We start from the raw sequence: 12,117 nt of genomic DNA on the forward strand, positions 1-12,117 counted from the left end.
GGCCCAAGTTAAAAGGGGTCACATTGCCCTTCCCATGGAAGGGAGCTCAGGGAGAGAGACCTTGTGGGAACATCTCATCCAAATCCCCTCATGCTGTTCTTATGGAAGTCAAGTTCCCTTCTCCCCACAAATTAGTCTGTAAGATCTTTCTATAACACTGCAGATACCGGGGAATCCTAAGGGATTCTCAAGCATCCATGGTCATCCATACAGGTCATTCATAGCAGTTCCAGTCCCCTGTGGTCCCACATATCCTTAACAATGGGACTCTGCTACTAGGAACTCTCCCTGGTCACAGCTACCTAAGGAACATCCCCTCTGCAAAAGCTGTCTTCAGAAAGGCAATAAAGCAATAATAGAAAGGGCAATAATAGAAAAAGAAGGGAGAAGAAAGAAAAAAATGGACCCGTCAATTGTAGTGCAGGTGCTTATGAGGCTAAATGAGTGGGCTGGAAGTGCCCCATAATTAGCTTTAGATGTCACTGACATGTTAAATGTAAGGAAGACTCGTTTTATAATGGCCCATCCACAAAATTTTATAATAATCTAATCTAATCTAATCTAATCTATCTGAGGTGCTACAGGATTATTCATTTTTCAAGTTACATGGTAACCCTAACATGGTAACCCTATTGTCTATACTGTAAGTAATAAGATACTCCTGGTGTTTTGGTCTGAGATGTGAGATGCCTCTTCTATCTGAACGGAGGGAGCTTTTTTTGGGGAGGGGGGGGGAGTCAAAATCTAGGTAGCAGTATGTGAGGACTAATTCTGATCTGTGCAATAGCAGAGTGGAAAAGAACAAGAATATGTTTGGTTCAGCCATCCCAACAGTTCTATACATGCAAACTTCATGGAGTTCACTTTTGTCTAGCCAAACCTTAGCTGATTAACTACAGACATCTTCTGCCCTCCTCTTTTCTGAATTAAAATGAACATGTTTCTATTTACCACCAAACACTGTTTGTGGACAGCCAGGCTGATCTGTTCCTCCATTTGGATAGAAATCGATATTTCCTAGAGGTTTCCTGTAGCCTAGAGCTAAAGTAAAAACATTTGGGGTAATAAAGTACATCAAGCAAATTTTCAAATGAAGAATCTATAATTACACAAGAATGTTTAATAAGTCTTAGCAGTAAATAGTTTCTGAAGTAATTTTTTCTGATGTTCTGTTTATAGCACCTATTCAGATAAATAGAATATGTTTGTCTTTTCCTAGTTCCACTTTTTTTCTTTTAATCATGTTGTTTTCTTTAAAAAAAAAAGTAAATATATGCAAAAATCAATCAGTGGACTGTATTCTAACCAGATATTTGCACTGCAATGAAAGAAGAATAGAGCCCTACATTTATATACTGTTTGTGGCTGGGATTTTAACTGCATAAACATCAGGACATTCAGAGTTTTGGGTCTTCTCAGCAATCAAAATTCTGCATCCATGTTAGTTTAATTAGGGTATTTCTTTCTATGCTCAAAACACTGAGGTCTGAAGCAATCTAGGAGCCTACAATACAATATAGTAGAATGGAAAAGAATTCTCACTGATTTTAGTGAGCTTTGGGTTAGGTTAATATACATTAAAAACGTACAATAAAACCTCAGAGCTATGAACACCAGAATTCTGAACCGACCAATCAATCACACACCTCATTTGTAAGTGAAAGTATGCAGTCTTTTTTTGAGACCCCCCCAAAAAAACCTCAATTCAGTGCAGTGCTGTGTTAAAAGTAAACTACGAAAAATATAAAGGGAATATTTGAAACAAAAGATTTGATATGGTAAGGAAACTGTTTCTTTGCCTGTTTCATTTAAATTAAGGTGGTTAAAAGCAGCACTTTTCTGTATAGTAAAGGTTCAAAGCTGTATTAAGTCAAAGGTCAGTTGTAAACTTTTGAAAGAACAACCATAACGTTTTGTTCAAAGTTCTGGACAGTTCAGAATTTAAATAACCTTCATTCCTGAGTTGTTCATAATTCTGAGGTTCTAATATACTTACTGGCTACATCTAGACTGGCATGATTTTCCGCAAATGCTTTCAACAGAAAAGTTTTCTGTTAAAAGCATTTGCAGAAAAGAGCGTCTAGATTGGCATGGACGCTTTTCCGCAAAAGCAATTTTGCGCAAAAGCATCCGTGGCCAATTTCGCAAAAGCTTTGCGCAAAAGGACTTTTGCCCGAATGGGAGCAGCATAGTTTTTCCGCAAGAAGCACTGATTGCAGACAGTAGGAAGTCAGTGTTCTTGTGGAAATTCAAGCGGCCAGTGTAGATAGTGTAGACAGCTGGCAAGTTTTTCTGCAAAAGCAGTCTAGACACAGCCATTCATTTTACTGAATTTAGTATCTTTAAAACACCTTGACTTGGGAAATTGATTGTTTTATATGCCTTCATCTGTAAATCGGTAAATGAATGTTAACAGTTAATATTATTATTACTAAGAGACTCTATTGTAATACATAGGATCAAAGGAGATAGATGAGAGATTTTTTGTGCTCTTAAAAATCATTGGAACTAATTTTAATTTGGCAGAATTACAGTGCTGTGGAAATCCTGACTGACTTTCTTATTTTTGCATTATAAAAATCTTGATTTCATTATTACTTTAATGAGGTTCTGCTCAGGATTCTCCATAATGGCTCTAAATCCATCCTCAGTTAAAATCCATTCTCCAAAAAAGTTAACCAAACCCCAGAGGCTCAACAGCAGAAGCACTGCTCTGCCGCATAGTGACGTACCCATGGAGAGTTATTTCATGCCAATGAAGTCAGTGGGCAAAACTCCTATTGAATAAAATGGGACCAGTCCCCTAGATAACAACAACTCAGAACAGCTCCTGTTTATCAGTATGTACAAGAGCAACATTACTTAGATGCACCTAATTGACTTTCTTCCCTTTTTCTTTCCTACTCCTGCATTCCAGTTTGTCCATTTCCCCCTAAACTCAAACAAGCTATGTCATTACCATCTATATCACTATGAATAACATCAACAAATAGTGCGTCTGTAGGATCCAATCTCTCATTTGGTGGCTTCCCAGTGAATGAGGGGCCAGCTGGGTCAAGACCTGAAAGAAAAGAAGACTCATGAGGGCATTATTTTTCAAGGGTTCTATTTCAATAATAATTTTTATATCTGCAGCAGACATGTTTGAATAGATGTCCTTATCATCTACTGTAACACAAAGTTTATACCTAAAGGCTCATCCCTTTCTGGGTTTGTCCATATTAATATATTAACATTATGATAAAGCAATACAGCTCAAGCCATTGCTCCAGACTTAATTGTTCTTAGGGTTCCTACTACAAGACTGATTGATCCACATGCTAGGGTATGTCTACACTGCACACTATTTTAAAATAACTAGCGCTATTCCGAAATAACTTGATCTGTGTCTACACAGCAGGGAGTTATTTTGAAATAGTGTCAAACTACTGTCAAGCTGGAGGACTTCTAACTCCAACTTCTGTAACCCTCATTGTATGAGGAACAAGGTAAGTCGGAGGAAGAGTGCTCTATTTTGAAATAAGTGCTGTGTAGATGCTCCCTATTTATTTCAAAATAAGCTATGCAATTGACATAGCTCAATTTGCATAGCTTATTTTGAGTTAATCCCTGCAGTGTAGACACAGCCCTAGATTCTCTCTACCAAAGAATGAGTCCCACCTCCCTTTTATCTAGGTGAGTAACAAGCCACCTACATGGTGCTGAGTTAGCAGAATTGCTTTATTCTTTTGCAACAAAAAACAATGTCTGCTATGTGAGTGGGGTATTTCAGGAAAAAAACAGCCAGACTGAAATCAAAAAAACATGGTATGACATTTGCCTAGCTCCAAATTATCCAGTTATAGGTTTGTGTTGAAATTATCTGAAATTTGTAGATACGCATAGTTTTATTGCAAAATTGGATGAAACTGATCAGGTTTCAACTGGGTTTTTATTTTAAACTTAGTATTTGTGAGTATGAAAAAAATCAGAGAATGAACTGTGAACACACAAGGACCAAAATGGAAGAAGCTGGTTTCTTGAAGCTCGGTGAAGTAAATGACTTATCTTTGTTCATCTCTGCCACAGATCTCTCAAATGTAGGATCTTCATCCTGTATTTTTATGCACCCATATTCCACTGGTTTTAACATGCATCCAAACCTCCCATTGAAATTAACAGAACTTCTGAGAAGCATGGCCTCAAAATGTAAGTCCATATTTAAGCTTCTCTAAAGCAGGTGACCTGATTAGGGAGCGTGTTAAGAACTTGCCATTGCTATTTAGGATTTTAACTGTTGTCAAGTAGGTTTGAACATTTTGGCCATAATATTTTCCAGAGTAACTTAAATCCTAGGCAGAATTTTTGTAGTGAACTTAAAAAAATAATAATGCAATACACTGTTTATGTTATATTAGCTCAAATTAATCTCTGGATTTATATCAAAGTTGCATTTGATTCATTATCATAATCATGCTAAGTAATTTAATTGTGACATATTTGTTGATATTTCAACACTGGCATCGTGTGTTATGCAGCTAACTCAGACAATGGTGGAAGTTACACTCAAAGGGGGGTGGCAGGTTTAAATGTCTTACCTGTAATTCTGCCAAGTTTACCATTATACATCTGTCCAACAAATCCAGCTATATGAGCCCCAAGGCTAACTCCAATCATATAAATAGAGTCAAGGGAGGCTCCATGTGCCTGCCAGTAAAAAAAAAAAAAAAAAAAAAAAAAAAAAAAAAAAAGCAGCTTGATCATGGGTTATAGAAATGTTAACCATATGGTTTACAATATGGTTAGTTGAATAGACTTCAATAAACTAAGTTTTACTCTTTAGTTTTCCTTGAAAGTTTAGGTTTTATTTCTAATTAAAAATGATGGATTTTACATTTCTTTTTATTAAACTTTCTGTGTTAGTTTACTGTACAATAATAAAAATGTATGAAGGAGACTGGTAACATTTCTTCCAGGCTATGTCATTGATTTTTTTTTTTTAAGAAGAAGAGACAGAGTTGTATCAGATTCTAGAAAGATGAATTCCAAAACCATCTACTAAAAGCAACCCTGATCTCACCCCTCCAATACAGTTTAAAAATATACCAATATCATACTTTGATATCACATGGCCAGTTTTGCAAGACTATCAAGCCTATGTCTGTAGGAACACTTGAGAAGAGGCAATGCTTACCATGTGCAGTAAGCAGTAAGAGACTCTTTTTGTAAGCTAATAAAGGACTCCAAGACAATATAAAAAAAAGGATAGGCAGTAAGAGAGAGAATGTCATATTGCCTCTATATAAAACCATGGTATACCCACATCTTGAATACCGCATACAGATGTTGTCACCTCATCTCCAAAAAGATATATTGGCATTTGAAAAGGTTCAGAAAAGGGCAACAAAAAATGATTAGGGGTTTGAAACAGGTCCAATATGAAGATTAAAAAAAGACATGGTATTTTCAGCTTAGAAAGGAGGAGACTAAGGGTACGTCTAGACTACATCTTTTTTCAAAAGAGGGAATGCAAATGAAGCCGCGATTTGCATACTCTTTTCCGATCCCTTTTTTGAAAGAGCTTTAAAAAAATGCAGTCTAGATGTAATTCTTTCGAAACAGACCCCCTTTTTTGAAAGAGCCCTTCTGTCTTAAAGAACGAGGTTAACAGGGTTCTTTCAAAAAAGGGTGTTTTTTTTAAAGAACCATGTCTAAACCACGTCTAGACTGAGGAGTTTTTTTTTTCCAAAAGAATCTCTTTAGAAAAAGGGATTGGAAGAGAGTATGCAAATGAAGCGCAAGAAGTTGCAAATTGCAGCTTCATTTGCATTCCTTCTTTTGAAGGAAGGTGTAGTCTAGACACAGCTGAAGGGGGGATATGATAGAAGTTTATAAAATCATGACTGGTGTGGAAAAAGTGAATAAGGAAAAGTTATTTATTTATTCCCACAATATAAGAATTAGGGGTCACCAAATGAAATTAATAGGCAGCAGGTTTAAAACAAACAAAAGGAAGTTTTTCTTCACTCAACACAGTCCACCTGTGGAACTCCTTGCCAGAGGATGTGATGAAGAGTAGGACTTTAACAGGGTTAAAAAAAGAGCTAGATAGATTCATGGAGGTTAGGTCCATCAATGGCTATTAGCCAAGATGCATAGGAATGGTGTCCCTAGCCTCTGTTTGTCTGGGAATGGGTGATAGGAGAGTGATCACATGAGGATTACCTGTTGTATTCCTTACTTGTGGGGCATCTGGTATTGGCCACTGTCGGCAGAAAGGATACTGGGCTAGATGAACCATTGGTCTAACCCAGTATAGCCATTCTTATGAGGAGATCTAGAGCCTTCAAGATCACAGGATTGCGAACTTCTCTCAGTCACTCCTAGAGGTATGTAGCAAGTAGATATCTCATAGGGGCAGAGCAAGATCTGCTCTCCATGCATGTGGTACAGCCACTCTTCCAGTAGGTAGCCTACTTGCTCACTGTAAGTGGCAAGTAGTAGCCCATAAGGGTGCTGGGACTATGCATTATGTAGTTCTGTTTACTCCAGTATGGGACTGCAGGACATTCTAATAATGTCAGTTTTCCACCATATTTTATAAATTAGCAAGTACACCCCAATCGGCACGAGAGGCCATGCTACAGTGTGCCATACTTTCTGTCCACTCTTCTTACCAGCTGCCCCCAATCCCACTTTCTTTCTCTGTTAAAATCTTTGCAGACATTTTGACACAGATACTTAAACTTTCTGAAAAAGCTCAAGATGGAAAGTGATGGAGATGGAAGAATTTCAAACGGATAATTGAACAAAATTTCAAACATATAATTGAATGGATAATTGAATAAATAGTCTTTAAATTATTTTTGTCCATTTCATTAAGGACTTGATACAAAACCTAGTGAAGTCCATGGTTGTACCTTTCCACTGACTTTGTGAGTTTTGGCTCAGACTCTTATTCATTAATGATTTTTTAGCTGCACCTTTTACCACTAGGATGTATATAAAAAGTTTTTGTACTATGGAAAACTGTTTTTAACAGCCTTATATCAATTATTTCTGATAAACCTTCCTTATACGCAAGACCATCCATGGGGGGAGGGAAGCGAGAAAGGAGGGCAATTGTCCTGGGCCTAGAGATTTAAAAGGGCCTGGGCTCTGGGCCCTCATGGCTGCTACTGCAATAGCAGGGCAAATGGAACCCCAAGCCCTTTAAATCACTGCTGGAGTCTCACATGTTGTGGTCTAGGCAGTGCTGTAAGCTAGCTACCATAGCTCTGCCCCTTCCACTCAAGGACACCCCTCTTCCCGGGTGTCCAGAGCCAAACTCCCCCCTCCCGCACGCACAAACGCACACATTGCCTAGGGCCTGATGAAGTCTGTCACAAGCCCTGCTTCTAACTAATCTTAATAAGTGGGCTTTCTTTGTGCCTCGTTTAGTACTTAATGTAATGGTGTAGTTTGGCATATCCTTCACTTTCTCCTCTGAGATAGCAGTTTTTTGCTTAATGCAGCTGAAACTCCTCACTGGCACAGGGAATCAAACACTATGTCGATCCTATTAAAATAAAATGTCCAAACTGCTTTTTACATCAATGGGAGCAGATGTGAGAACAAGGATAGGCATGTGATATAGTAACTGCATGCAGTCACTAATGTAACCATTTTGGTACAGACATTTCAAAATATAGTATTTATTGTATTCTTTTTGAGACCACTATATTTCAAATATATATTTTTTTGCCACACTAAGCTATAATATTTTAAATAATTTACCTACAGGGTAAAGTCTACCTTACCAACATCTGGTCAATCCATTTCTTCAATATGTCTGCAACCGTTTTAGTTTTCTGGACAGCAGTAAAATAATTTAGAGTTGTAGCACCCTTGTTCCAATCTACTATAATGAGGTTAAGGTCCTCTACAGACAGGAGAAGCTCTTTTATTTCACTCAGCCAAACTGGTGTAGAGCCTGTTGGTCTGTAGCCATGTATTATAAAGACAGTTTTCTTGGTCACATCCAGATGTGTAGAATCAGTTGAATTATATTCACTGAGACTCTCGGAACAGTTTTGATTTTTCCTTGTATACAGCAGCAGTTTCACTATTAGATCTGTCCCAGTTATAGCACTTTGTATGCTAAGATCTGTGAACTCCTGACATTTTTGTTCCGTATCTGAAAAATATAAAAATATTAGATAATTGTTTGATCTGGTAAACTATGGAAAAACTATTCTTTTACCACTGTCTTTCTCTAATTGTCTACAAAGGGTGGACCAGGGGGACGCAGAGCGGCTTTTCTCAGCAGACACCTCAGCTTGAGAATAAAGGACTGAGGGAAGTGAGGTGTGGGAGAATAAAACTGAGCTCTGGAGAAATGTTTGGCTAGAGTTTCCCCTACAATATGTACCAGTTCCGACTTACATACAAATTCAACTTAAGAACAAACCTACAGTCCCTATCTTGTATGTAACCCGGGGACTGCCTGTATACATTTCTTCTGGAAAGTTAAAGTCGGATGAGAAATAGTAACTACTCTGTTCCTAAATGGTTGTTTTTCATGTAAGCTTGTTATTTAAACTAAACTTTCAGTTTACTGAAGATTCTATAAATAGGCAAAAAACAAACAAGAATCTGGCAGAGACTGGAAGAAAAGCTTTCACATTTCTCTGGAAGCAAGTGGCAATGAAGAGAAAGTGAACGTGCTTAAAACCTCCACACAGCTACAGATGGCAGATCTAGAAGAATTGAATATCCACAATACATTGAGGTGGAAGCATGAAGAGGGTTACAAATTTACTGATGAAGATAGGGTTATTTTTTTAAAACCTCAGGAATACTTGTGATCAACATAAGAATGGAAAGGTACTTTATACTGTTTTAATCAAGAAACAAGCTGACAAGTGAGATCACTGAATGTTATGTTTGAAATCCACATAACCAAAATAAATCATGTGAATTTGAGCAATTAACAGAGGGAATAATTAGAGGCCAAATTATTTGTGAAATAATTGATAACATGACCAAAGCAAGGTTACTGCAAGAAATGGAGTTCACATTGAAAAGAATAGTGGGTATATGCAGGGCTAATGAAAACGAAACTGAAGTGACAGAGCAGTGTTACAAAAAGTTCTGAGTCTTCCTGCTCTTTATTATCTGGAATGAAACAAAACCTCTCTGGACTCATTTATTCAGTCACCACATTAGAGAGTACTTAACTTTAATTATTACATAATCAGAATATAGTATTCCTGACATTTTAAATTCAATACCAGTCTTCTCTGAATAAAAATGTTTAATGTTTTATTTTTAAGTAATTTGAAGTTGTTATTTTTTGAGTTCCATCCTGCTAGACTAATATGACTCAGTAAATCATAATATTGATAAAAGTTGACAAGTCTGGATGTAATCTTTAAGGGTATGTCTACATTTGCCCCCTAGTTTAAACTAGGGAGGCAAATGAAGCATACTGAAGTTGTCAATGAAGCGCGGGATTTAAATACCCCGCGCTTGATTAGCATATTCGCGGCCGGTCGCCATTTTAAAATGCCGGTAGCCCGAATTAACTCGCCGCGTGTAGACGCGGTAGTCCGATCCAAAACCCTTCCCTCAAATTAACTGTTACTCCTCGTGCAATGAGGAGTATTTAAATCCTGTGCTTCATTAGCAACTTCAGTATGTTTCATTTGCCTTCCTACTTCGAACTAGGGGGCAAGTGTAGACATACCCTAATAGACTGGTATATAGTGAGTCTTAGTAAAGTGAGGAAATCTGAAATCTAAGAACAGTTCTGTTTGAGATGCAATTATTTTGATCTTCATTCTAACAACATCAAAAGGTCCAATTAAATGTCTTACACTGGGAAGATTCTGAAATGTTATCATCTGTGAAATTTAATTTCTGTGTTCAAATCATAACTTAATGTTAGGTAAGGTGAGAAAACTAAAATAGAAATTCTCACACATGCCACTCACATACCCACAACTACATTTTGGAGACTTTTCAGATAAAAAAAATACTTAGAATGTGAATCTAATTGCATTTTCAATATTCAGATACAGATAAACTGTACATTTTTTCTGAGTTCAGAATGAAACTGCTGTTCCCCATCTAGAAAATCCACATTTTATCTATCTTATAATTAGATAAAATTATTATTACAGTGTATTTCTCAAACTCCTGTAGTGAATTACACAGAGATACCTTAAATATTGAAATGTTCCTTGATATTAATGGGACAATTTTGATTTCTATTTATGAAGCTCAATTTTCCTCTCACTTACATCAGTGCAAATCAGGAATAATTCCATTCAAGTCAATGGAATTACATAAGAATAAAAAACAATGTAAGATCAGATTCAGACAATGGAAACACAAAAGCCTATTCTTTAGGAAATAACAAAGATAAGTGAAACCCATTAGCTGGAAAGCATGTTACATAAAAGGAAACCATATATCAAATGCTTACTTTCAGGTATCACATAAGAATAAAAGGTGTTCACTGAAAAGTAAATTCGGGAAAAAGAACAAAGTATCTGCTTTGGACACTTCTGCATACTTTATATTGTGCAATTATTGGGTTATTATTCTCAAACTCAAATGGATTTGAAATGTTTACATATAATTTGAAACTGTTCAGCAATAAATCACAGAGCAGACCAGAAGCTTTGCAAATTCTATTTCACCCATCTATTTCACCCATTTTTATTTCACCCATTTATTAGTTTGTATAATTAATATTGCTTTTTTATACACTATCATGAGACTTCTCAAATATGCACTTTTAGCAGATGAGAAAATTATAAATATCACTTAGGCAATTGTATTTACTCCAGTAAATATATATCACTTCACCCTTTTCTGTTTAAATTTGTAAAATTTCTTTCATATTTATCTTCATTTAGAGGTTTTTGACACGAGGGCAGAGAGAACCATACATAAAGACACATTTTGTTGGCAGGAGTTTAATAAGCAAATTATAGTCTATATAACAAAAAATACTAACCCATGAATTTTTAAAATATACTTTGAAAGTCTTCATAATTAGTAAATGAATGCTGAATAATCTCAGATTATATTTAAAACTATTTTGCAAAATCTATTTTATGTACTTCCACAATTCAAAGCACACATGCCTTTTAGTTTGTGTACAAAAATGCAGGAGATAAGGTATCATGTTTTTTCTTTATTTACCTTACACTGAAAATCTTTGTCCTAATTTCTGATCAGTCATGGTCACCTGACTGTTTGTTACATTAACCAAGATTTAATCTTCATGTCATTTTGCAGTTAGAAAAGTTAATTTCCTCTGCTTGGAAAAAAGTCAAAAAAAACTTTTAGTGGCTCTCTTACCTGATCTTACCCAACACGTCAAGCAGATGAACAGAAGTAGCTTCAACATATGGAAATGGTAAAAAGCAAGAAGTAACATACACAACTAAATGGATATTTGAATATTTCCTTTCAAAGTACTAGCTTTCAGTTAGTACTATCTTTTAGCTAATTGTTAGACGTCAGTGATAAAACAGGTGAAGTAAGAAGAAGGAAGTTACTTTGCATAGGGCAAAAACCAATGTTCAGGCTTTTGCAATTCATGACTCCTCCTGTTTACTTAAGTTGGTGAGGCAGACTCTGTTCCTTCAGAGGCTGGGGCTTTTTTTCTTTTAGCAGTTGTCCTTATTTTTCTGTCTTTGGGACTACTAGATTAACATGGGTTTACTCCTTCTGAGCAGTTGATGTGGTCTGTTACTGGTGGTTCTACTGGAGATGTGGAATTTAGGGAGGAGTAGAAGTAATTGTACATTACTTTGTTTGCTCGCTGTGCTCAGATGAAATGCCAAGGAAACAAAAGGTGGTTGTGTTTGATGGTATTTTATACAGCTGGTATGGAAATAGAAGATGCTGAAATGGGCAAAGCAATTTGCAATAAAATATGCAATTTTGTCCATAACTTTGTTTTTCTGTAAAGACTAGAAAGAAAACCATTGCATTTCTGGGAATTGATTTGACCTTGTGATTTTCCTAAGGCTCTTAACCCACAGAGGGAGTAGGACTATTTCATAGGACAGAATTTGTAGTCTGATTTCTTTATTTGTATTTCTGATTCAGTCACTGATTTGCTGTTATTGTGAGTCAGTC

At 36.3% G+C, this 12,117-nt stretch overlaps 1 protein-coding gene across 3 annotated transcripts in view; it reads right to left on the reverse strand.

Moving 5' to 3' along the window:
* Positions 1-11,559, reverse strand: part of LIPI (lipase I) — a 28,751-nt gene extending 17,192 nt beyond the window's left edge. The window contains exons 1-5 of one of the 3 annotated variants that reach the window (XR_012897806.1): positions 11,332-11,559; positions 7,779-8,155; positions 4,578-4,686; positions 2,960-3,061; positions 952-1,041 (exon numbers count right to left, since the gene is read on the reverse strand). Coding sequence is in view for 2 of the 3 variants with exons in the window: in XM_006136930.4 (XP_006136992.2) it covers positions 952-1,041; positions 2,960-3,061; positions 4,578-4,686; positions 7,779-8,155; positions 11,332-11,410 (757 nt within the window). In the remaining variant the exon portion in view is untranslated. The remainder of the gene's footprint in view (positions 1-951; positions 1,042-2,959; positions 3,062-4,577; positions 4,687-7,778; positions 8,156-11,331) is intronic. The other 2 variants (XM_006136930.4, XM_075909833.1) reach the window with 2 other exon arrangements.
* Between the last annotated feature and the right edge of the window lie 558 nt (positions 11,560-12,117).

This window comes from Pelodiscus sinensis, chromosome 1 (assembly GCF_049634645.1).
Source record: "Pelodiscus sinensis isolate JC-2024 chromosome 1, ASM4963464v1, whole genome shotgun sequence".
In the NCBI taxonomy this organism is placed as follows: domain Eukaryota; kingdom Metazoa; phylum Chordata; order Testudines; family Trionychidae; genus Pelodiscus; species Pelodiscus sinensis.